Below are 25,949 nucleotides of genomic sequence, written 5' to 3'. Positions count from 1 at the left end.
TAATTGGTACTATTGGCATTTATAGTACTTATAGGTCATAGTATAGTACTCATAGTATAGCAAGTATTTTTTTTGTCAAACATGCAAATAAAAAAGTAAAATCTTAGGAGACAGTGTTTAAGTAGGTCACTATCTGACTGATATTTTCAGTAGAAAAAACTTTTTTTCACTTTTAATTACCCTGAAGAACAAAGTAATCTTAATATTTGTACCTTTTTTATTAGTAAATATTACCCATTAAATTATTATTTTTCCAAAATGAGAAAAAGCAGCATATTTGATGGAGGATAAAATCATCAGCACCATAGATGGATGTCTGAATGTCATAGTTGAAAGAAGAGAGCACCAAATCCCCATGAAACGGACTGAATCTTGCATTCTCATCAAAGACCCCCACCATGACAGTCTCCACTGCACATACATATTGTATGCTACATATTTACTGTATGTACACACACATACACTGTACCCACCTGTCATTGTATGTGTGTGCATCTCACAATAATAGCACGTCTACAGTATATATTCGTCTATATGTGATCTCAGGTGTTTAAAACGATCTGGTTCGATTGTATTTGACTCTTCAGGTCTCATGGGGCGTATGTGAGTTTTTGAGTCGTTCAGTTTTTTCAGTCTGTCGTTGGAAGACGATGTTTGAAAGCGTTGTGACGTTTTCCCCATTTCAGCTCTGTTTTCGAGGCCTGATGTCATCCATTGCTGTTCGGCATCTTCTTATCCCTGCAGAACAGCTGACTGAAGCTACACTTTGCTGTGGTTTAAAGAAGATGCACCTCAGGTCCCGTTATTGAGCATGCCCAGTAGCTTCCTGGGATCCATCCCCTGCTGCTGGGCCATCTTCTGCACGTCAAAGCCCATGTGCTTCAGGAACTGGATCACACTCATCTCCTGTCCGGTCAGCTGGTCGCGGATTGTCGGGCAGGTGGGATTACAGTGAGGCCACGGGCAGCTGTCAATCAAATGTAGAGGACAACCCCTCACGGGCGCCGGCTTGTGCCTCTGGTGGTTGTGTTTACTGCCATTGACGTGGTTGTTGTCTTGAAGGCTTCGGTCCCAGCAGTGGAGGGCTCTTGGCAGGGAGGTGCCTTTAACCTGAATGTCCATCCAGTAGCTGCAGGGACGAGACACACACAGAAGAGCATACACGTTATTACAATGTATGCAATCCCTTAAATTTGCTTTTGGGAATTGTTACCAATGTTCAAGTTCTGGACCCGAGCCATTACAGGTTGTGTGGTGGCGACTTGTCTTTTCTCTGATGCACTTTTAAAATATTTAAACCCCACCCCTGCAAATCCTGGGCCACCTGCAGACACCTCCCCCTCAACACAGCCCAGTGATGGAGCATCAGGTGCTCCTGTCCCCTCCACCCCACTAATTCATTTAGTTACTTGTTTTTGCCCAGATGTGCTGACCGCAGTAAAGACATTCAGCGCCTGCTAAAATCCTGCATAGGGCACCGAATTGGTCAGGCACTGCCATGTATGTTTTTAGTGGATTATAATAATAATAATAATAAAAAAAAGCTCCTCAGTGCCCTCTGGTGGAAAAACTATGCAACAGCGACACCGTTTCTAAAGTATCTCAAAACATTTGGCAATGTCTAGTTATTTATGTGCCAACATTTAGCCCGCTACGCTAACAAATACATTAGTCACTTTTAAAGTGTTTGATTAAGGTTGGAGCATTTAGCTGATGGCAGGCAGTTAATCATATTAAGTATTGAGCCTCTAGCAGAGTGTTTGAATCAAGTGTTAATGGAGAGAACCTTAAAGATCCCAGGTTCTTGTATGTACTTACGTTGTAGTGATGAGTTCATGCGACAGACAGGCTGGAGAAAACATCGCCCTGCCATTCAAAAACACAATCGCACAGTCAACAACAACAGTCTCGTTACTTTACAGTATCTTGTGTGAGTGTGCGTGTGTCCGTCTTACGGTACGTCTCGCAGCGTGCTCCTCAGCTCCTGTCCCAGGCTCTGAATGTACCTCCACTGGCCTTCGTGGACGGGCTGTCCAGTCAGGTGGATGTTGTCCACCGTCAGCTGGGCCTCGTCAAACAGCCATTGCACCACGAACACCGGGCCTGGACAGGAGGGAGGACGCACTGCAGGTCAGACTTAAGTGGCACACCAACCTCTTGTCTTTAGCGTCTAACTTCGGCCTTGTGGAGGAGCTCAGGGTGTTTTATTATCACTCACATTTTAATGTAGGAAAGACTTTATATCCAAAGAAGCATTTCCACTCCTCTCCCACGTGAGCCTGTCTGCAGCTCTCTGGCACCAAACCGCCCCAGTACCTGCAAAGTATCACCACTTTAACAAAACCTGTGCTGCAACTGTCCTTAAACACCATTATTCTGCTATCCACACTGCCCTACCTAATGCCTCTCTTAATGGCCTCAGTGGGGGAACAGCTGATAGTGTCCAGGCAGTCTGCGAATTTGTACTGTTTGTTGTCCAGGAACCAGCCGGAGTCGGCCAGACCCCTGACCTGCACCCCTCGGTGGCCCTGCGACTTCAGCTGCTCTGCAATGTGGTCCACGTTCAGCAAGACCCCTGTACCTCCGGCACTGGTGACAGGAAGAGTAGGATCAGATGGGCGCCAGTGAGCGATTATCTTTAGTGAAACACACACATGTGCTGAACTGACCTGCTTCCCGCCAGAAGAAGGACCTTTGCGTTGTCCAGACCTTTTGTCAGCAGCTCGTTCACCACCTCCTTAATGATCAGAGAGCCCATGAACGCATAATCACCTGAGAACAAAGATGTGTTTTAATTATTAGCATAGAGAGCCACATGACTCACTTCTCACTCTGACTACACATTCTAAATCAGGATCATACAGCTGCTGAAAATCAACACTGTTACACTTTATGTGCTTAAATTACAGGGTTATTAATGCATAAAAAGCCCATTTATTTATCCATATTATGGCGCCTGGTTGATACATGACAATAAGTAACTACTACTGTCTTAAGCTATGGCATTTTGTCTTCTTATCATGGGGGAAGACAACCTGGACATATAATGTTTAAGTCTAGTGCTATAACTCATAGACTGGGACCCCGGCACAGCATGTGTTGTGTTATTCATAAACGAACACAGTATAATGAGGGTTTTCAATAGGAGGTCTGGAGGAAGTTCAAACCTGCATAGTTGACATATGAGCAACAAAATAAACCTGCCACACAACAAAGGTGAAACAATTAGGTCCCAGATCACAAGATCTCTGTAGCCTCTGATCTCTTCACTCACTTCTGATATCTTTCTCTGCCTTTAAATTGCCAGCTGATCTACAAGCTCTTAACCCTGCATTGTGTCTTACTGTGATCCGTCTTCGGCGTGGCTCCGCTCCACACATCACTGGAGCAGTATGGGATGAAGCTGCAGGCGAGAGGGAGAGAGAGCCTTACTTATTGTATGTATCTTTTCATTGATCGCTAAAAAATGCCGATGTGGTTGTGTGATGCTAGACTGAACAACACAAACAAAGTGTGTTCAAAGACAGGAAACTCTTGTAGAATGTGAGTGAGTGTATCTTTCCTTATCTAACAATAACAAGTAGCTGTGGGAACAGAACAGGGCCACACTGAGAGTGGGAAGCAGATGTACTCATTACGTCTTAAATGTACTTATTATAACTAGAAGTAGGATTACCAGAGATACAAACATTCAGAGTTAAAGTCCTGTGTGACACAAATTACTTGCAGGGAGGAAAAACATTTGTATAAAAGGTCAATTCTAGTCCCCTACGGTGCTAAATTATTGAATGACCTGTGAGAAGTATTTCACTCTTATAGATGGTTTATAATATTAACTAGCTAAATCTCTTGCATGTTGAAGCTTGCAGTGGAAAGTTAACATACACTAGTGACGCAGTAAAGACCAGCGATTCGTAATGTGGACATAGCCCTTAAAGCTCAGTATGGCAAAAAAACAACCTATATATTAAATCATATATTGACACAAACTCTATATTATGAAAAGAAGGAGAGACACAAGTTCTTACACCATGTTGGCATTCCACCAGTGAGGGTTTTCCTCTGGCTGGGGAGACAGGATTCCCGTTCCTGCGAAATAACGGAGGTGAGATCCAACATTTACTTCACTTTCTTGTGTGTGTGTGTGTGTGTGTGTGTGTGTGTGTGTGTGTGTGTGTGTGTGTGTGTGTGTGTGTGTGTGTGTGTTTCCCTGTGGTCAAAAAGTCATTAACTTTTCCCGCTTTGGTCAGCAATTACATGCAGGCATTGAAGAGCTCTGTGGCTGCTGCACTGGCCACCAGTGTAAAGTGTACACAGAGAGGGTGGTGAGGAGAGAGAGTGAGTCCTAAACCAACAAGGAGTCCCCTGGTGGCCTGAGGAAAACAACCGTAGAGTTTGACTCTTAAAGATTAATGCAAACTGGGCTAAAGAGGAAACACAAACATGTCCATGAATCTCCTTCATTCAGGGGAGTTTTTTTTCTTCTTTTTTTTATCCGGGGAAAGCAAAAGCTGTGTGGGGCAGAGAGTTTTGCAAAAGCTGCACAGACCAACTCTCCAATGCGTACATATGTTTATAAGATATAGTGTGCGTTGATTGCGCTCATGTCTTGTTAACCTGTTCTGGTTTGCGGCCACTTGGTGGAGCTCATCAGTCTCCTCATTGTCTCGTACCTGCTGTCACAGGTCTGCCTGTTGAAACAGTACCATCCACCTGAACAACACACACACACACACACACACACACACAGGTTACATAGAGTTGACTTTCAGTGTAACGGGCTCTAAAGGTGTGTTAGGTTCACCCTCACCTTCTAGGAACAGCAGCCACCTCTTGCTGCCTTTGGACTCCTTGATGTAGTACCTATGAGAGATGGTAGAAGGTAAAGATGCTGCCTGGGATCCTCCTGACATGAACAATCTGGCTTTGATTTGGTTGTTGGTTTTTTGAGTAGAGTTAACTTGAGTTGTTGGCAGCGCACAGTCTTGACAGCTTGGGTGGCATAAAGAAGGGTTCCTCTCACTCTCACACAGTCACAGTGTTTTCATTTTACTGGTGACTTATTTGATGTAGTTTAAGTACAAAAACAATAAAAAAAATCAGATTAATTTTGAAATAATGTTAGTCTCTGTTACTACTCTCAATCAAGTCATGAGATGGAATTCATCCTTTTTGTCTGTAACATCAGGATTTAGTCCACATTGATGCCGTACATCTTTCTCAGATCACGTCTGTACCACGTGACTTTTTAAGTGTCATGTCGTGTGTCCGAGTTGTTGAGCCCACTCACTTACCCCGCTGCTGAGCCGTCATTGCAAGTCACGGAGACATTGTTCAGAAAGTGCAACTTCATGTCTTGATCCAGCTTCTGCGCGGAGCACGGGTACAGCGACTGCGCCAAGCTCTTGATCTGCACCATGAAGTTGTCCATGTTGCCCTCCACGGCTGTAAAGTCTAACGGGAAGCTCTCTGCTCCTTCTCCCCGCTCCCCGTGTGCCGGAGGCGGCTGCGGCTGCTGCTGCTGGACCCGCCGACTCTGCGCCCGACCACCGTTTACCACCCTCCTCGCCTCCACCGGTGCGCACATGTGGATGAAGATCAGCAGCAGGCAGGAGCGCACCGCGGACACAGCAGCCCAGCGGCTATGCATGTCTAATTAGGGCCCGAAGCGAAGGCCCTAATGTAATTCGTTTAATATTGTTAGTGAGACACGTCCCTCAAGTGTGCGCCATGCACTTCAATAAAACACAGCATAATTCAAAGAGTCGTTAGCAAAGTTTCACGTTCTTTCCAAACGCAAGGAGACCTCTTGGGAGTGATCGCTCATGACAGGTTTGAAGGATGCACACAGGTTCTGGTTCTCCATGGCGCCCTGAGAGATGGAGAGCTGCTTTTAAAAAAAAAATCACCTCAAATGCACGTGCTGTCCCCACATCGCTTTAATCCTAAAATCGCGAGGAGCCAGAAAACGCGTCATTTTTTTCCCCAGCCCAGTTTCGCCCCGTTGAGTCTTCGTCCAGGTCCTCGTGAACTGCAGACGAAGTGGAATTTTATTTGAACCCCCTTCTCCCACAACCACCACCTCCTGCTCCCTGCTTCTCTCTCCAGCGGACCAATCGTTATTATCGTTGGCTGAAGCTCCTCGCAGGGCGTCGGTCTCACACCGGGAGCGCGCTCATGCCCGGCACGCCCCCTCGGCCCGTTCCCCCCCGACGCTCTCTTTGATGTGGTGTCAGCGCACGTGACCACGCTGCTTCTCAACTATCTTTATAGGTCGAATATGGTGTGTGTGAGGGAAGCGCGCAGTTGGATGGGCTGCAGAGGGGCCCCACCATGCCGAGAGACCAACAGTGATGCTAATAGCGATGAGTCAAATGAAATGCAAAAACTAATAAGAAACCAAACAAATAACACCCTTTTTGACTCGAATAATAGACCCCCCCCCCCCCTTCTTGTATCTAAGGCCAGAGGTTCAGAGCAGCCATTATGAAGTTTGGCCGTATAACGCCATGTGTTCTACCTCCTCGGGCTACCGTCCACTTACTCACCTTTGTTTTTAGGCCAGGAAAAGCATTTCTGCTTTCAACTTGATGTGTTTATGTGTTTGTGGTTGCACCTTGATCGTGGAAATGTGCCCACAGCTAGCTGATAGTTAAAAGCATTCCAGGTCCAAAGTTTCTTTGCCTCTTTTCTTTGCCATTCTTTGTTTTTTTTTGTTTTACTTTGATAGGTTTAGCAAGGGAGGAAATCCTGCTTTTAACAAGTGCATTTGTTGCCGTTCATTAATCAGTGATTAAAGGCTTTTTGGTGAAATGCACAGATGCCTTTGTGTACTTTTGCCCTCCAAACCTGGCAGTTTTGAAGTGTCTTGCCTGCTGAGTAAAGGAAGGAAACTGGTAGTTTGTTTGTTTATTCAGATGGTGACAATTTCCCCCCAGAACTGAGAACTGTATTCACCTCTTCCCCTCTCTCTCTCTCTTTCACAGGTGGACTCTGACTCTAAATGGTGCAGAGGTAGTCAGTCAGTCGCATGCCCTCTGAAGCTCTGGTATCACACCTCTCCATCTGTTGGCACCACGTGTTGTGTTGTCTGTCTGACTCCTGCTTTGATCCAATTTGATTCATGCTGAGAGAAAATTACCTTCATCCTCTATATGTTGGTGCAGGTCCATATGTGAAACAGATTGGATATGTTGTAGCCAGTGTACAGACAGGTTCTGTCTTCTTCTCCTATGTGATTTGCTCTAGTTAAGAGTTAGCTTAATTGATAGTCTTGATGCTAGTTGGTTGTGTTGTGTTTTGTTGTTATATAGGCTACTAAAGGTAAGCCTACATGTACTGTATGAAAGTGTCACATTATGTTCCCCTTCTTCATTTATCTAAGTGTGTTTTTTAATTTGTAAATCATCTTCATGTATTTGTGTGTGTGTGTGTGTGTGTGTGTGTGTGTGTGTGTGTGTGTGTGTGTGTGTGTGTGTGTGTATATATCGAAAGCTACACTTGTGTCAATGTATGATTTTTAAATATGCATCATCAACGTATTTGTGTTTTGTGTGGGATTTATTTTATATTTCGAATATATTGCAGAATTTATCAGTTTTTATGGGGATTTTTTTTTCAGCACTGTGGATTGTTCAAACATAACCATGACATTGTTTCATGAAACAAAAGGAAAAAATATATATATTTTTTGTAAATAGCAGCACCATTCCATATCCAGCTTTCATTCATTCCCCGAAAAGAAATCTTGTAACAGTGTGTCCTCGTGTAATAGCAACAATTTAAACGCCGCTTCAAATGTGTCAATAAAGTTTATTCAAATAAACACCGTGACGTCACGACACACAATGGCAGCCAGCGGTTCAGCAGTGACGGTTCTCACTCCTAATGGGAGAAGACAAGCCGTTAAAGTGTCTCCAAACACGCCGTTACTACAGGTATGTTGTTTATTAAGGTCATTTTATGTTTTAGGACATGGACTGGTTGTTTCATTCTGTTTCTTTGTTTCCAAACCGGAGTAAACTGTTTCTTCCCTGGTTAGCTTTTTTGGCTAACAATAGTTGGCTAACAGCAGTTAGCCAGTGACAGATCAGTTTCTGATTTCGTGCAGTTTCAACAAAAATGGGTTTGCTAGTTACGCGGAAAATTTCATATTCGGTTTCACCTTTTGTCATCTTCAGGTGCTGGAGGATGTCTGCAAAAAACACGGATTTAATCCCGACGATCACGGGTTGAAGTGAGTATCAGTCGGTTGATGCTAGCTGTCAAAGTGCTGCCATTTAAGCCACGTTAATGTTAGCTTTAAATTACTAATGTTAACTTTTAAGCAGCCTGAGCAAAAGACTACATCAAAATACATCTCGATACGTAATCAAACCATACGTGTGTACAGGATTGGGTTTAGTATGTTGTGTGTCAGTTGTCTCAGAGGCACATGAGTTGACATGGCAGCTGTTAAATAGTTATTGTAAGCAGCAGGGGTCTAATGTAATGTGTTTTTTTACTTTAGGTTATATTGGGGCTATCATAAATAATTGCACAACCAAGATAAAACCCCGGATTTAATCGAGCTGTCTTCATTTGAATAAAAGAAAATCTCCTATTCCCTAACAATTTACCTCAATATTCCTAAATGTTTGACAAGATTCCTAACCCTAACCCAGCAGAACTCAATAGGAGATAACTTGTTTACAATGTAATGGTTATTATGCTTATGTAGGAAGGAGTCGGTCACCTCTCCTCTGTCATCAACTTTTGACAGGTTTCAGAGGACTGCCGTTGACCTTACGCTGCCATGGAGGTTTGCCAACCTGCCCAATAATGCCAAACTGGAAATGGTGACAAGTACGAGGAAACAGGCTGTAGTGGCCAGCCAGGTTAGTAAACAAAGTGTGTGTGAGAGACTGAGAGAGAGAGGTTGATGGAGAGTGAGATAGCAGTGTTAAACTGTGGTGGCAGACAACATAATAAAGACAGTCATCAGTGTATGTGTGTCAGTAACTACAATATGTAAGTTTGTCATTAGCTGCCAGTTGCTATCTATCACTGGTAGCACCAGAATACAGCAATAGTTTGATTCTCAGGTCTGATGAGATTTTTCAGTACTGGATGGCTTTTGTGGTCAAGAAAATGTTGAAAATGAATTCCTAGTCAATACATACCCAAATCGATATGGATACATATGCATATATAGATATATGTATGGGTTCTGTTGATGTCCAGTCATAATATCTTTGGTGTCTTTGTGTGTTGGACAACTAGATGATACTGGCTGCAACACATTTTGCAAATGTTTGGACTCTTTTGTTATTCGATTTGATTATTTTTAGTTTTTGAGAAATAATGACATTGATATTAATATTATTTAAAATTTCACTCCGGTAGAACAGTCAAATAAGTTTAAGATATGGCATTAATTAACTGTGGATTCTTACAGTTGGTTAACAGCATTCTTCCAATATTCCCTCATTTTGTGTTGTAATGATGGAGGGCAACTCGCAAGCACCTATAACATATCAGACAAAATCTCCTCCAGTTAGGTTGAGATGGTGACTGTGAAGGCCATAGAATATGATTCACATCATTGTCATTAAACTGTTGAGTGACCCCTCTTGTCCTGTATGGAAGTTATGTTTGCGGATGGTTGCAATATCAGTATTATTTTGATATATCTGTCAGCTGTACATGGGTTTTTTTATTATCAGTACTTGGAAATCCACAAATTATTCATCTGTGTTCACTCTGATCCGATCTGTATCCAGAAAAATACTTTGTTGTAGCTGAGCTGTAGTTTCCTATGACATCATGGCAGCATGATCAAAGCAGTAAGATCACGGCTGGGTTTGATCTGCTCTTGTTTATTTGATGGATGGTTGACTGTTGATTTCTCACAGATTTTATATACTCACACTCACGCGCACACTTGTACCACACACACAGACATTTACCTGTGCCAAACTAGTGTGTTAGAGTGTTTTGTGTTTGGCTGTTGACGGCCAAAGCGCTCTTTTCATCTCTCCCGGCGTGCCGATGTGCCGGATGCTTTTTGTGCAGGATAACATGGTTGTTGAGTAAACATAAACAACTCGTAGTATGACTTGGCAAGAGAAGGAACAACAGAGACTCACACTGAGGCTTGGTGTTATTCATTTCCAGACTGAGGTAGGCCCATATGTGCAGCTTAATCAAATTTGATTATCAAAGAATTTTCTTCCTGCAAAATGGCTTCAGAGCCAAGAACTTACAAATGGCCACCTAGAGAGTTTTTGATACTTAATATAGTGAGTTTCCTTCCTGCATTTTAGGTAACATTTTAGGTAACATTTTGTAACCCATTGGTACGACATGAAAGTCGTACCAATGCCTTTTGCATCCACCTGTTTTTAAACTTTGGAATTTTTGGTGTTTTCAAGGCTCTTGGAAGTGTTTAATGTTCTTGTTTATTGTTGATGCAGGAGTTCCATTTTTGGCTTTTAATTGGACCTTTTTAAATTGTTTCATTTTAATAATATTTTTCTGTAAATCTATGCTGTATTTAATGTGAAATAAATCCTAATGGCCTATGTAACTTTACAATGTATACTTTGATAAAATGCGCTAAGCTGTTAACTAATAAATGCAAAAAGTGCCACAAAACACATAAGTGACCCTTTAAATTCCCTTCACAACCACTCATAGTACTTGCATACTGTATGTAAACTGCCAGTTCAAGAGGTGTGGCTGTACTGCTGTTGATCATTTTGACCTGGTTTATGTGTAAAGTGTGTTTGTGGTGTTTTACATGCATTTAAACTACACTTGCGTCTGACCGTGGTTTCATATTCCTCAGGTGCGAATTGCTCTACAGATGGAGGATGGCTCTCGGCTCCAGGGTTCCTTCTCCTGTGAACAGAGTCTGTGGGAACTGCTCACACATTTCCCCCAGATCAGGTGGAACATAACTTGTTGTTTTGAAAATTGGTTTGATTATTTGGTGGTTTTCTTCATATATTTGCCATGCTGTCCTATCTGTTAATATTGCACAGCCCTAGTAAGGTGCTAGGGACGGTGTGGGCAGCGTTTGTGTTTGCACTTACTTTCCACTAGTCTGGAAAGTTAAGCGGGTCATTGTGAAGGAATGAACATTGACCAGCACTGTGTGAGATAAGATATCTTCTTCTCACCCCCCTTTACTGAGGTTTAAACTTTCACACACACACACACACATGCAGCTGTTACTCAGTAGTTCCAGCTGTGCGGTCCCCAGGTGCTCGTGGATCCGTCCAGCCCTCATCTCATCTCAATGAAATGAGATCACTCCATATCCTGATCCTTTTCCAGGGAAGTTACGCTTCCATGAAATCAATGCTAGCTCCACATCAGTGTCAAAACTCTGTGAATGTTGCGAAGCAGAGGGGAATGCTTTTCCCAACTGAGGAGAACAATAGTAAAACATTTATAGTTCAATTAGGTTCTACACAGAATTGTGCACACATGGTTGACACATGCCGACAGCATGCCACTGCATTGCATGAGGATTTATTGCAACACCACAGGGGTGGTTTTTCTGAACAAGGGAAAGTCACTTCTGTGTTTTGTTTTGTCACCGTTAAAGCAAATAAAAATCTGTGGCCCATTAGGTTAATCTGTTTTTCTTATCATCACCACCTATTTGCAGTGTTTCGGAGCTGTCTGAGTCAGAATGCACCCCTGTGTGTGTTTACATGAGAGATGAGGTATGCTCTGTTTCTGTAAGTCTCCATTTTTTTCCTGAAGAAATTTGACCTTTATGGTTACTAAGGTGTGTCTGTCCGTGTGCAGGTGAGTGGTGAAGAAGCACTCAAGAAGGCCACTCTGAAGTCTCTGGGGCTGACAGGAGGAAATGCCATTGTCAGGTAGGTTGCTTGTCTACAAACAGCATACAGTGCCTAAAACCATCTGAAACTGAGACTTGATGCGTCTTCTTTTTAAAGGTTTTTACTCAAAAAGAGCAAAGCACAGGGAGAGGAAGACGATGGAGAAGCCACTGAAACAGCTGCTATGCCAACCACACCTGTTGCCAAAGAAACCACACGTAGCTCTCCATCTCGGCATGATCCTGCTCCATCACATCCGACAACAGCAGAGGTGCCAAATAAAAATTCAGGTCCCCACGGACCAATCAAAGCTGAGCATGCTCCAACTCCCACCCCTGCCACAAGCAACACACTTCCTGTTCAACAGGACGTGGTTTCAAAATCCCAGGATGCATTTCAGCCAATAATTCCTCCTGTCGAGAGAGGAATACCAGAGGAGGATGGCGAGGAAGCGGGACCGTCAGGACTTACATCTCCATCGTTTTCCTCCTCCTCCTCCTCGGCTCCCTCGGCTCCTTTCATTCCCTTCTCTGGAGGCGGCCAGCGCCTTGGGGGTCCTCGGGGAGTTGCAGCAGGCCGCTCGCTATCTGCATCCTCATCATCCTCAACTCTGTCGGCAATGAATGCAGCAGTAGAATCGCCCAAAGCCAAGAAAGCAAAATCCAGCAACGGTTCTAGCACCAAGGTGAGCGATATGACCACAAGAAGCACAGATGAAGAAAGTCCTGATATTTTGGACTTATTAAATATTGTTTAACTGTATGAGGGTAGCTGGACCACATACACTAACTGAGTATAACTGGGAGCCATTTCTGTTTCGTTCACAGCGTCAAACCACAGCCCACCAGCTGGATGAGGACATGGATCAAAGGGAGGAGTTCTTGGAGGTAACAACATTTATTTATGGTCAGAACTTTTAACCCGTTTGTTTCAGTTTATGAGCGTGTCTTGTGTGTGTTCCCTCTTAAATGAGGATTCATGACCATGATTCTGTTACTCATCGACTGACATATTAATGATTCCCTGTTGTTTTTTTCGTATATATCGGCATGCACTCGCCCCTTTCACCTCACCTTTTGACCACGTGTGCACCTCACAGTTAGGAAACCTCTGCTTTAGATGAAAACGTCAGTGTTGGCATTTTTATGTCTCCATCCTTCCCCTCACTCTCTCACTCTCTTTCTGCAGTCAGTAGAGAGGGAGCCTCTCATCTACCACCTGGATGCAATGTCCCGTCACTCCAAGGAACAGCGTGATCTGCCCGACGAGTTCTTTGAAGTGACGATGGACGATGTGCGCAAGCGCTTCGCCCAGCTGAAGAGCGAGAGGTGGGAGAAGGCAAATGGGAGCGTTTGGGTGACTTTGGGTCAGAGGGCTGTGCGTGTTATTTCGTATAAATACCTTGTTGCTGCAGAAACACGTCTGGATCAGATGCGTTCCTGCACTGTTTGCAACAGATAATTAGTTAGTTTGGCATTTGGTCCTGTGGTGTTATGCCGATGTATAACCCTTAATTGCAGAATACCATAGCAATGATGAGAGGCCATAGGCAGGGAGAATGCTGGGCATCGCTGTGTGTGTTTTTGAAGTTTTTCTTTTATTTATTATGAGTTTGAAGTTTTTATTTATTTAGGAGAGCTTCTTCAAAACAGATGCGGGCAAGTTTACTCTGCGCTCTCTGGATGTGGCTGCAGCAGCTCACAGCTGCTGAGACACTGTGTGTGTGTGTGTTTGCAAACATTTTTTTTCATTTATGAGACACTACTCGCACTACAAAAGCTTCTAAGAATGGCATACAGGGAGCAATTAGTAAGCCTGTTTTGTGTAGACGCTTATCCTCCGGCTATCGTCCAAACACTGTCAGGTTGAGACCTCGCCGCGTACGTCTTTTAATCTCGGTCTACAGTGACTTAGCTGGCTGCCTCATGACTACGCTACTACTGTGTCAATGACTGCAATTACCAAGGGGGGAATTAGGCCGACCACAGCAATCCGTCTCTGCCTCTGTCATGCACACGTACATACAGGGCCACACACGAGTAAGGGTAGAAGATGAAACATTTTCTGCTCATCTTCCTCATTGTTGACTCCACAGTGTTTTTTTTATTACACAGCTCATTTCACTACAACTGTGTCTGTCTGTTTCTCCCCAGGAGGCTACTGGAGGAGACTCCGCTGATGACCAAGTCTCTGAGGGAAGCACAGATCAAGGAGAAGATGGATAGATATCCTAAAGTGAGCACAAGTGACGGACACACGACCACAATCCGTTTTTTTGAAATGTGCATGTTTGTATGAAACATACCGACTTTGAATAGCCTGCTGCCTCTGTGTGTGTTTCCAGGTGGTCCTGAGGGTCCAGTTTCCAGACAGACATGTTCTCCAAGGCTTCTTCAGGCCCCTGGAAACAGGTGTGTGTGGGTGCGTGCATGTGTGTGTGGGTGTGTGGGTGCGTACATGTGCAGGGTGTTCATTTCAGCTGGCTAGCCACAGGTATGGCTGCAATGTTAAAGCTACTTGCGGCTCCCTCACCACATTTATGATTGTAGCCACACCAGAGTGACATTGAGACAGAAATAATGAGCCAGGTCTGTAATTCCAGGGATTAGAGCCACCTCCGCCCCAACAGCAACACAACAACCAGCAGAACAACAAATATGAGGGGAACTCCATCTAAAAAGTGAACTCTCCTCCATACAGTGACTTGTGATGGTGCAGATATATCACTTTGTTCGTGCTTACGATGATGTTCCGTGTTTGTTTTGTGTCCAGTTAGTTCCCTGAGGCAGTTTGTGAGAAGTCACTTGGAGGATCCTCAGCTCAGTTTCTACCTATGTAAGTCTCATTTAATGTACCAACTAATTAGTCACAACATCACCAAGCATTTACATCCAGCCCTGTAGCTCCTTTTGGAAGGTAGTATTCACACTCGCCTGAATATATCTATATACGTTTTTTGCAATAATTTCTGTCAGCTAGTACAATAACCTGACTAGGACTGGATTTTTTTTAAGTTGATATCAATCATGCCTGTCATAAACAAAGTTACTAAAATAGTAAAGGTGTGACGATTTAGATCTGTATTATTTATAATATTTATTTATGTGATTACATAATCAATAACTGATTGAAATATGACCAGAGAAGCATTTGACAATGTAAATGACTGTTTCTGGAGTCAAACTCCAGAAAACAGTTCTGGGGAAAATAAGTTTGGGAAACGAAAGTCAAACCGAATCGTGGATTGGGAGAATCTTGACACCCTTTCAACTTGCCTGTTGGACAAACTATGTAATGGAGACACAGTTTCTTAATTAACTCAAACTTAGTTTCTGTACTGACATTTTTAGTTACTTATAAGCCGTCATATACAGTACTATTTAGGGATTCAGTTCAGTCGGTTTCAGTTGATTTTTGCATTTGACTCAAAAATATATGTACAAAAGGCGTTCCTTTTGGTCTGATGCGCCATCGGATCAAAATTTTGTGTTTTAAATGTCTTTTATTTTGTTTATTGCCACATTTTCACAGGTGCTCTGCTAATGGATTGTTATCGGCTGATATTTGTTGTAAATAATTTGATCGTGGTCTCTATGAAGGTTGATCAGAAGAGCCGACAGACTATGCATTGATTTTGAGTTGAAACGCTCACAATACTATTTGTCTGCTTTCTCACCTGCTCTGCAAGAAACATGAGTGTCCATACAATCATACACAGGCTGTGAACAAGCCAGCACTTAAGCCAGATATCTAAACCAGCTTCTCTATTTATAATGAATTTGGCGAACCTGAAGGTTTCTTTAAAGTCCAATCATCATTCCCAAATCTCAGCACTGTAAATTGTTACATAGTTCATTTTAGATGAAAACTGTCCGAAAATACTTCCAGCCTAACACGTGGTCTGCAAACATTGGTTATTTCTTTGATTCCCTTTGTTCAGTTTAACTTTCCAGTTTCAGTAATGACTTGATTTTAGTGATTCTAATGACCTTTTTGTGTTTTTGATGAAAACTTTTAGTCATCACCCCCCCAAAAACCATCCTGGATGACCACTCAGCTACACTGTTCCAGGTAAGATCCCTAAAACGACCATGTAAGCAAGACTTTTTCTTTCACCACAATAATAAACGGTATGATTTGAATCAAACAAACCACATCAGAGTCAAACTCCAGAAAACATCCACAAAAAACTTCCCATCTTTGAAAATCTATACACACACACACGCACACACACACACACACACACACACACACACACACACACACAGACTGTAAAATCTATGGGCTAGTCCGTCTCTCCTCTTCAAAGCCCCACCACATTCCCGTTCTCCCCCTTTTCCACTCTCTCACACTTGTCCCCCCCCTCCACTGTCCTTGACCCCAGCTGGGCTTGATTTTTCCCAGACTGGCACATGGGGTTAATACAGGCCTCGCTTTGATCTCGACACACACACACAGACACACATAAGCAGAGCAATGGGCAGCCTTGATGCTTTGTTGCCTCCGAGTTCAAAACCATTCGAATAACGAAAGAGAGAAGCGGTACAAATGAAAAGCAAGAAGTTCTGTACCCAGAGGCCCTCGTGGACTCTTTTATTTTTAGATACATTATCTTAGAACAACTGAAATATTTTTGACTTTTTTCATCCGACACTTTGACTCCACCTTTAAATAGATGAAAAAGTAGTGGAGGAACAAAAGGGGAGGAAAAAAGAGAAAGTTGTTTGAAGTGATATCATGTTGTGATGATGACTCCTCAGAGGGACTGGTTCAGAAGATAACGATCCTCAATAGCACACTTTGAAATGTGCGTGTGATTGTGAAGGAAAGCCCTTTTGGTGCCAGGATCCCTCTGAATCAAATCTGATGTTCTGATGCAAGTCTCTCTCTCTGTTTTTTCATCTTTGTGTCCCTTCCTGAACCCTCCCGTCTGATCACTACATGTCCCTCTCCTGTACCCCAACTCCAGCTTTCTCTCTCCCTCTCCCTCTTTTCTTCTCATTCTGTTCACGCCACCCTCGTCCACCTCTACCACCACTACTGTACCTCTCTCTCCGACCCTCTCTTGTGCCTCACCCTCCCTCATCCCCATGTCTCTATCCATTAGGAACTTAAAAGCGTTTAACCGCACAAAAACAAGATCTTTAATCCCCCTGGTGTCATGGACTGTCTGGCTCTGTTTTTCCTGTCTATAACATCCATCTTTGACCGACACAAGAAATCTCTTTCTGTCATGTCACATAGACATGAGTGCACACGCATGTCTCTTTTTCACATACGCATGCACACGCACACTTTAATCACTTTGTGTCATGTCAGGAAAGGAATGTTTCCCAACCCAGAAGCCCTTTGATACCAGGCGTCCCCTCCCTCATCCGTCTCTCCCTCTGTCTTCCATCAGGATCCGTTCTGCCTCCCTCCCTCCATTCCTCTCTCTCTTTTTTTTTTGCACTGTCGCTCTCACTCACTCACTCACTCACTCACACACTCACTCACTCACATACAAACACCGGCCCTGTTGCCCCGTCTCATCCCGAGTGGAATTGCTGCTGTCAGGGAAGCAGGATAGCAGGAATGCCCCTTGTTTCACTGCAACACATTGTTTCCTCCTCACAGGGCTGCAATAATAGCAATGAGGCCAGAGGGTCCCAATTTAGCCACCAGCTAGTGAGTGCGGGGCGAGGGTTGGGGGGGGCAGAGAGAGAGAAAGGACAGTGTGTAGACAGGTTGTGGTGGAGGGAACACCCGCCTCATCCAAGTGACAGCCATGCTACTCTCTCCTTTGACACTGTTGATGTGAAACAGGACAGAGCTACGTGATAATTTGATTATTCTCGTTACCAATTAGTCTGTCAAATTTCTGTGTTTGCTAAGCCACGGCCCACTTACTTATTGTTGAACACCATTTCATCCTGGCGTGCTCACAGGGCACACATGCAGTTTGCAACTATGAAGTGGCGGATTTATCATCAAAGTTGTTGGTGATTTTGTCTTTATTTTTTTTTAGCAATGGGTCCTTGACAGCTGATGATGGCATCGTGACCCACCGAGTCGTTGTGCAAGCATAGCACACACACTCTGGTTCCCCACTAGTCAATCATTTAAATAAAACATTCTCATCATTTCTCTTAATTATATGTTAGAGGATCTATTAACTGGATGAATGAGAAACTACTCATAGTGTTTTTCTCACACGATGACCAGCGGCTGAAAGTCGTTTTACCAGTACGTCATTAATCGTTAAATAACTCGTACTTCTGCTAACACACTCTCCCGTGTTGCTTTTTTTGGGGGGGGGTTTGTCTACTTCCTGTTAGAGCCACAGACACGTGTCTCGCTGGCCTGTCTGTCTGCATTTCTACCTCATAATTGTAAGCTTGATAATATCTGCCTGCAAATGGTCCATTATAACCATTAAGAAGTACGCCGTAGAAGAGTGTTGTGCTTCAGGGGTGAAAGTGATTTTGCGAACCATTTGATTGTTGCTAATTTTGTGGTCTGCTTCAAAGAACCAGGGTTATTGGTTCAGATCCCCGAGCAATGAATCATCTTCAAAAATGAACTTGGATGTGGTGGCAGCGGTTTGCGTGTAGAAGGGGGGATAGTCTTGTTTAGATTCTTCCATGTGACTGACTTCTGTTCACGTCTCCTCCTCCTTTCTGTCTGCAGGCCGACCTGTTTCCGGGTGCTCTGGTGTACTTCGGATCCGAAGCTAAGACAGGTTTTTGTCTTTTTGGTTCTTCTTTTTCTTTCATATGCTGATTTTGAATTAGATACTAGTGTATTACTGAGGAATGTAATGGAACATAACAGTAATGTGTGTGTGTGTGTGTGTGTGTGTGTGTGTGTGTGTGTGTGTGTGTGTGTGTGTGTGTGTGTGTGTGTGTGTGTGTGTGTGTGTGTGTGTGTGTGTGTGTGTGTGTGTGTGTGTGTGTGTGTGTGTGTGTGTGTGTGTGTGTGTGTGTGTGTGTGTGTGTGTGTGTGTGTGTGTGTGTGTGTGTGTGTGTGTGTGTGTGTGTGTGTGTGTGTGTGTGTGTGTGTGTGTGTGTGTGTGTGTGTGTGTGTGTGTGTGTGTGTGTGTGTGTGTGTGTGTGTGTGTGTGTGTGTGTGTGTGTGTGTGTGTGTGTGTGTGTGTCCGCCACAGATTTTTTTATGAAGAGGGAACTGCTTGAATCTTCTGTCTCGGCCTTGCAAGCAAATGAGTCCATTGCCAGGTATGTGTGTTTGTGTGTGTTTAAAAGTGTGTGTATAAACTTGTATCCCGCGGCAGCCAGCCTATTTTCCTGTCACAAAGCTGTCATCATCGGAATCCCTTTGAGGTTCAGCCTAAACAGCAGGTGCCCCCATGTGCTCTCATTTCCTCCACACGCACATAAACAAAGACATAAAACCATTTTCCAGTCCTTCTAAAGATAGAGCCCGTTTCCCAAAAGTGGTCCCCACCTGTTGACCTTTTTGCTTCTTTAACAGGGTCAACACTCTTGTTTTAGATCTTAACTCAAGTGATTTAATGCAAACAATGCTGCTTCAGATTGATACAGGAAGAAAAATGAAGATGCTCTCTTCGAAGCATCTGTCCTGGAGGAACATTCTTTCTTGCTAAAATAATTCACCCTTTTTTTTTTCTCACCCCACACCCACCACCTCAGCTGCATGCTCCGGTCACCAACACCCTCCTCCAGCTCTGAGGTCTCAGAGGAGCCGCTTCCTCCTCCAGAGCCGAGGGCGGACACCAGCAGGTCCACACAGGATGAGGGAAACCCGTCTGCACACACCCAGGCTGCTAAATCTACCAGATCTGACCCAGGGAAGGTGCCAAAGTGGCTCAAGCTTCCAGGTGAGGATGTTGCAGGTTGGAGAGCACATGCACTAAAACACCCTCATAGGCATCAGTCGCATCAAATTCCAAACTATTATTCAGCAGCCCAATCATGAAAGAGAGGCTACTGAGTGAACGATTCAGGGTTATTTGGGGTAATTCTCCCATATTGACCCGGCGTCTATTCAGGGAGGATTAGTGTAAAATGTTCAAGAAGTGATACGTCAACAAAGATGCCACAGAAAAGGAAGCTATGCCGTGATCTTGACTCTGCATCTTGTAACAGTATACGATACAGGTAAGTTATACGTCTTTCCCAGACAGAGTGCTGGAGTAATTTAGAACAGCCTCTATAGCAGCTTCAGTGTTGAATGTAGCGGCCTCCATAGTTGTGATTAGAAATGTTCAGTTATGGAGTAAAGGTGACGACGCCCATGGCACTGATCAGCTAATTGTTAGTCCAACCGTGGCGCTCAATAGCTCCATAACTTTTTAATCCAAAAAACACTGTTTTGTGCCACATGCCTGATGAATCAGTCGACTGTGGAGTGGTAGGATTCACAAGACAAACATATACCCGTTGTTGCCCTTGAGTTCTGGTCTGGTTTCATGTTCACACTGGCTTTTTATAAATAAGCCAAGAGCTGTAAACAAAGTAATACAGATTGATTGGACAGTTATTTCTTGTCCTGAGCACATCAGCAGCAGCACTACGTGGACCCATGTGGTGACACTTACTGGCGCTCTGCTGGTTTTTAGATGGTTCTGAATCAACTTCTCTGCCTTTTTGAGCTCCTCGTCATGACATTCTGTGACATATTGGTCACACTTGGCTGTCTGGCAGATGATGCGGATCCTCGGTCCCGTTCTGCAGTACATATGGGAGATGTTTCAGATTGTCAGGGATTGATTACATCCGTGGCAGCAAAACATAGTTTCCAGGAAAAAATATTGTTTCATATTCAGGCTAATAAAGTTTCTTAAAGCAATTGCTTCCTTGACAGTTAATGATCAAACCTTTGCTTTCAAGGTCCAGTGTAGGATTTAAATTCTCCACACTGGCCTTTATATGCTAACTGAAACGCATCTCTCTGTTTTGAGGCCGGACTGCTTCACTTTTACTTTTCACAACAAGCAAACCACACCAGTTTAATTGGTAGACCTGACTTTTCAGGCTGCCTGACTCCAGTTGTTTGATCCACACTGGAGTTCAATTAAATGCTTTCAAACCAGCCAAAAAAAAACAAAAAACAAACATACCACAAAAACAGAAAAATGTTTTTCACCCCTCCAGCCATCCTCGTCGGAGATCAGATCCTTTTTTTCTGTAGCAAAAGAACAGAAGGCTTTGACCCTCACGATATCGGTCATGGTACACACACACACACACACACACACACACACACACACACACACACACACACACACACACACACACACACACACACACACACACACACACACACAAGCACAAACCCCAAGACCACAGTCAATAGGAAATGGCCTTTTTCAAAGCAGAATTCCTCATGACTCAGAAGATAAGGATGCATTTTAGGATGAACCAATTAGTTCCGGATGGTCACCCCCTCAGGCCCGGGAGACCACTACAGACACTCAGGGCCCAGGGAGAGAGCCTACTGCTGGGCCACATCACACAGCATGAGCCCCTGTGGTCTCTCCAGGCACGGCCATGTTCTGTTGTTCTATTGTGGGGTTTCTGGTGGTCACTTCACTCATGTTTTTGTTTAGATTAATGCTCCCTTTTTGTCCCGTTTTTTACACATTTTATTTCTGGCTGATCTCCGTGTGCGTCCATGTGCGTCTTTTTAGAAGATTGTGGCTGCTTTCTCTTTCATGAGGAAAGTTAAAAGAAAAAGACTGAGGGGAGGGGGGGCTGAATCGGGAATTATAGGCTCCATGTGTGCAACCCTACAGTACAGAGGACACACACACACACACACACACCGTTAAGCCGTCTCATTTATTAGGAGACCGTGACATGGAAACTTTTAAGTTGATATAGTTGCATATCCAGTGTCAGTGTTTCATGTATTTCTTCATAACCTGTTAAGTGAATGTGTATTTAAAGGACTAGTTTGGAGAAACAAGCTTATTTGCTTACTTGCTCAGTCAAATGAAAAGATCGATGTCACCCTTCTATCTTTATGCTCGATATAAAGGAACAGCCAGAGTCAGATTTTGTCGACTAATCAGTTAATTGATTTAATCATGTGTGATGTGCAAAACTGAGTTTCCCCATAAATAATCACACAAAATAACCACTTTAAATCTTGTGCTTGACAGAGATTTGCCCATAAGTTTCTTGGAAATAAGTAATTCAACCTGAGAAAATAAGCATAAAATGAATTTACTGTTTACTGGGGTTATCTGCTGCAGTTTCTTGGCCCGTGCTGTGACATTATATTTAATAGACAAAGAAAGTGAATGTGCGATAAGTATTTCCCAAAATGTTATTTATTTCTTATTTCTTAAATTGGCAGGATACATTGATTTCTTGTGATAAATGTACAAGCTTTATCCTTTTTTTTATTAGTAGTTGTAATTGTAAGTAGTAAGTAATTGTTTAAATGTGGATTAATGCAGAATATCTGGTCGTCGTCAGTGGAGAGAGCTCCGTTTTCTAAGTTGTCTCATGTGAACTATTCTTCTTGGGATAGAACATTACCAAATTACTGATATTTCAAAATCAATAGCAATGCCAAAAGATGCTACTGTTATTAATAAATGTCTCCTGTCTCTTGTTCAGGTAAGAAATAAGACTGCTGCTGTGTGTTGGTGGGAGAACTTCACGTCAGATGTCTGACGAGCTGCTTGCAGACCGAGTAGAGCACTTAAACTTTTACTGCGCTTTGATCAAGGCTCAACTTTGAGGCAACAGCGGACTGAATCCATCGTGGAAGAAACCTGCACTTGACTACATTTTCAAATGGTCAAAAATAATGAGATAAATGAATGAATATTTCTTTGCCAAGAGGGTTGTCGTGTTTTATTGTGGTTGATCTCTGAGGAGGGAGCGTGGCAGTGAAAATATAGTGCAAAGTGAATAAAGATTGTTGTAATAAAACTGTCTATTGTCTTGTATTGAAGTTTTAAATGACAAATCCTTGACAGTCTTATTTCCACCATGTTCCATATTGATCACTGATGTATCCTCAACAGCTTTTAACAGCAGTGTTCTCTCTTGCCTGACACTTTCCTTCCCTTTGCCTTTGTGGTGTAGTATACAGCTCTGCAGTATAAGAGGAAATCATCTGCCAAAACTAAATTTACAGGATAATGATGAGAAAAATTTGATTGGATGCATCCAAAGAAAAAATGAATAAGACAAGTTTGCAATCTACCACAGCTGTATCGGGGTCACTCTATCTGTTTGAGTTTGTAAGTAAGTGATGGTGGTAAAGGTGACGTCAATGAGCAGCTCAACATTTTTCATGTGCCTCCCTGTAACCGTGGAGACCACAGCTTTGATCTAACAGAGCACACCTCGTGATGCACAAATTCACACAGCCCCTAACTGTCACATGCCCTCACTTATCTGACCTTCCACAGGTAACGGTGAACAAGCAGCATGCAGCCGTATTTACACGTGTTGTCACCGACGTACACACACACACACACACACACACACACACACACTTCCTCAGCCTTCTCACCAGCTGCCAGCTCATTCACTCTTAGCTGCGGGAGAAACTTCAAAAAGAGGCCGAACACAGAGGGGAGCAGGACTGTGTTGTGAAAGCATGAGGGAGGAGTGCATTCCGTCCACTTGTCACACACACACACACACACACACACACACACACACACACACACACATATGCACTTTCTGTCTCCCTCTTGTAAATTAATTACTTCCAACTGCCCCTGGAGTCTTTGATGGCAAATAAAGCGACAGGCATCTAGAGAGGCTGTTAATGGAAATAGTGTTGGTTGTGTGTCAGTGAGGGGAAGTCTAACTGTGAGTTATTCCTATCTACTAACCGTTTTTAATGATTTATTTGGAGTCAGAATATTAAAAAGTAAATTACTTGCTCATAGATGCTCATCTGCTTATTATAGAGACAAAGTTGTACTTTCAGGGCTGTAATAAAAAGCTGTGGTGTCAGCAGATGGGGGCACTAGGTCTTTTTTTTCCGTTGCAGTGCTAATGCATCGCTGCAATGGCCCCTGGTGGCAGCTGAAGCCATGACACGTGCTTCCTCAAGACCCACAGCTGCCTTAGTGAGAAGAGAGATGAAGATACAAGCATTATCTGATACCTGCTTGTCCTACAGGTCGCTGGACGAGGTTCAGCCTGGAACCTGCTGAGCGACAACCATTCATGCTCACATTCACACCTCTGGACAATTCAGAGTCAATGTATAATTCAATGTTTAACTTTATTTAGTTTAATACAAACTTTATTCAACTCATGTATTTAAAACTGTACAGGATATTGCAGGCAGTCGCCACCCCGTTCAACAAATACATGCACAGAAATTTACAAATAAATAGAATCTAAAACCAAACACAATCCACAAAAATCACAATGGTTATAATGTTCAGTTTTTTGTTGAGGTTTAGATTGATGGTGAGTGTAACTGCCTGGAGGGTGTGAGACATCTATGTAAATCCATCCTCATACATGTTTATATCACTACAGCTGATGAAACAGCCACTGCAAAGAGTTCATCAGCTGACATCAGATGGAAAGTGTGATGTTTGTTTTTGTAAAGTGAAAAGAGGAAGAGGAGGTCAGATGATATTTCTGTGAATCACAGTGCGTTTACATGTTCTCATGTGTAAACAAGATAACATCTGACCATATTGGATCATGTTTTTCTAGTTTAATCACAGATTACAATGATTTTATAAACATGAAATATGACTTTATGATCACTTTGAAATAATATAGCAATTTGACACGTGGTAGCAAGTGGATGGATTTCGAGGCTTCATATACGGATGGTCTTCCTCCTTCTGGCTTTCACACTTTCTTTCTACAGGAAAAAAACTGAAAGAAATGTTGTAGAAATGTTCAAATAAGCAGAGAAGACATGGGTCAAATGTAGTGTTGCCACAGTTACTTTCAAAAAGTACTGACTACTGACTACTCCTTTAAAAAGTAACTTAAGTTACTGACTACTTGATTTTAAAAGTAACTAAGTTAGATTACAAGTTACTTCATTAGTTACATTCAACGATTTTGCCAATACTCACTTTATTGACGTGCTTTTTTAACAGTAACATCAACAATGTATCCACTGACATTTTAAGTTGCACTTGAAAACTATTTCCTGAAAGAAAATACATGTTTTTATATAAAAAAAAATAAAGACAGTCTTTCTTGAATTCACTTAATGTCAATAATTCTTTTGCATATTGTAATGGCAGTAACATCATGAATGAACATTTTATGAATAGTGAACCAACATTAGAGCAGCAAGGATTGGTTTTATGAAACAAATGAGTACAGTCCTCAAGTATGAGCGGCGTGATGACGAAGGGAGGGGGCGGGGCCAGCAAGCAGCGAGACATTTCTCCACTAAACACTCAAGAGAGACTGCGCTCGCATTTCAGCACAGACTGAGTTAGCAGGAGCTCCGTGAAATCGAGAACTCGTGTTGTTTATTCACACGCTGCGCCTTTTCACCGTCACCGGGCAAATCTTTTTTTTTTACTGACAAAAATAGTAACGCACCGTGTATTTGGATAAGTAACTGTAATCTGACTACTGGTTTGGCAATAGTAGCGCGTTAGACTACTCGTTACTGAAAAAAGTAGTCCGACTACAGTAACGCGTTACTAAGTAGCGCGTTAGTGGCATCACTGGACATATGTAACTTGTGTCTGTGCTGTGTTTTTAAATGAAAACCTCATAGCTGCCATATATATATATATATATATGTAACCTACTTCCGGCCGAGTACTTTTAATTTGAAGGGACAGAACGGAAGTGTGAGTGGTCGGAATGTTGGCTAGTTGTTCAAGGCTGAAGCGCTAGAAAAATAAAGTGCGACCCGTTCCGTGAATGGAGTTTCCCGTTTCTTTATTTTATTATATCTAAGTATAGGCGCAATTACAACCGCTCGGTTACATTGGTGGCAGCGGTGGGATGTTTTCTGCTTGGACGCCCATCGTGAGATAAGTGTATTGACGACAAACAGACGAAGCAGTTCATGAAAAAGTTAGCTAAGCAAGTAGCCAAGCTACTAGCGTCGTTAGGTTAGCTTTGCACAGTCTAGTTAGCCCGTGTCGTGACTCGCCTGAGGACTTCGCCCTTCTTCTCACCGTCG

General features: G+C 43.0%; 2 protein-coding genes across 3 annotated transcripts; one reads left to right on the top strand and one right to left on the bottom strand.

Moving 5' to 3' along the window:
- Positions 1-66: 66 nt before the first annotated feature.
- notum1b (notum, palmitoleoyl-protein carboxylesterase b) lies at positions 67-6,054 on the bottom strand. The gene is made up of 11 exons (XM_084005604.1): positions 5,295-6,054; positions 4,811-4,863; positions 4,618-4,713; positions 4,029-4,089; positions 3,345-3,403; positions 2,670-2,772; positions 2,398-2,589; positions 2,219-2,316; positions 1,956-2,103; positions 1,819-1,866; positions 67-1,129 (listed from the first exon to the last, which is right to left on the bottom strand). The coding sequence occupies exons 1-11, from the start codon at positions 5,648-5,650 to the stop codon at positions 793-795; spliced, it is 1,551 nt and encodes a 516-aa protein (XP_083861730.1). The 5' UTR covers positions 5,651-6,054; the 3' UTR covers positions 67-792.
- Positions 6,055-7,817: 1,763 nt separating this feature from the next.
- aspscr1 (ASPSCR1 tether for SLC2A4, UBX domain containing) lies at positions 7,818-22,732 on the top strand. 2 transcript variants are annotated; one of them, XM_084006717.1, is made up of 17 exons: positions 7,818-7,937; positions 8,181-8,236; positions 8,762-8,876; positions 10,829-10,929; positions 11,657-11,714; positions 11,800-11,873; positions 11,952-12,519; positions 12,662-12,721; positions 13,023-13,162; positions 13,988-14,069; positions 14,179-14,245; positions 14,607-14,669; positions 15,853-15,905; positions 18,504-18,555; positions 18,979-19,048; positions 19,484-19,671; positions 22,533-22,732. In XM_084006717.1, the coding sequence occupies exons 1-17, from the start codon at positions 7,848-7,850 to the stop codon at positions 22,586-22,588; spliced, it is 1,893 nt and encodes a 630-aa protein (XP_083862843.1). In that variant the 5' UTR covers positions 7,818-7,847; the 3' UTR covers positions 22,589-22,732. The 2 variants fall into 2 exon arrangements, with proteins under 2 accessions (XP_083862843.1, XP_083862844.1); XM_084006718.1 differs by having other exon boundaries at positions 22,421-22,681.
- Positions 22,733-25,949: the final 3,217 nt, after the last annotated feature.

The sequence above is a fragment of the Eutrigla gurnardus genome (assembly GCF_963514095.1).
Source record: "Eutrigla gurnardus genome assembly, chromosome: 3".
NCBI classification, from domain to species: domain Eukaryota; kingdom Metazoa; phylum Chordata; class Actinopteri; order Perciformes; family Triglidae; genus Eutrigla; species Eutrigla gurnardus.
This window is presented reverse-complemented; position numbering and strand designations above follow the sequence as displayed.

Coding starts and splice junctions, on each gene's coding strand:
- notum1b (XM_084005604.1), bottom strand. CDS start 5,650: ATGCATAGCCGCTGGGCTGCTGTGTCCGCGGTGCGCTCCTGCCTGCTG. Junction 2,590..2,669: donor CTTCTTCTGGCGGGAAGCAG/GTCAGTTCAGCA, acceptor TCCTGTCACCAG/TGCCGGAGGTACAGGGGTCT. Junction 1,130..1,818: donor CATGAACTCATCACTACAAC/GTAAGTACATAC, acceptor TCGTCCCTGCAG/CTACTGGATGGACATTCAGG.
- aspscr1 (XM_084006717.1), top strand. CDS start 7,848: ATGGCAGCCAGCGGTTCAGCAGTGACGGTTCTCACTCCTAATGGGAGA. Junction 14,670..15,852: donor TCAGCTCAGTTTCTACCTAT/GTAAGTCTCATT, acceptor GAAAACTTTTAG/TCATCACCCCCCCAAAAACC. Junction 18,556..18,978: donor CGGATCCGAAGCTAAGACAG/GTTTTTGTCTTT, acceptor TGTCCGCCACAG/ATTTTTTTATGAAGAGGGAA.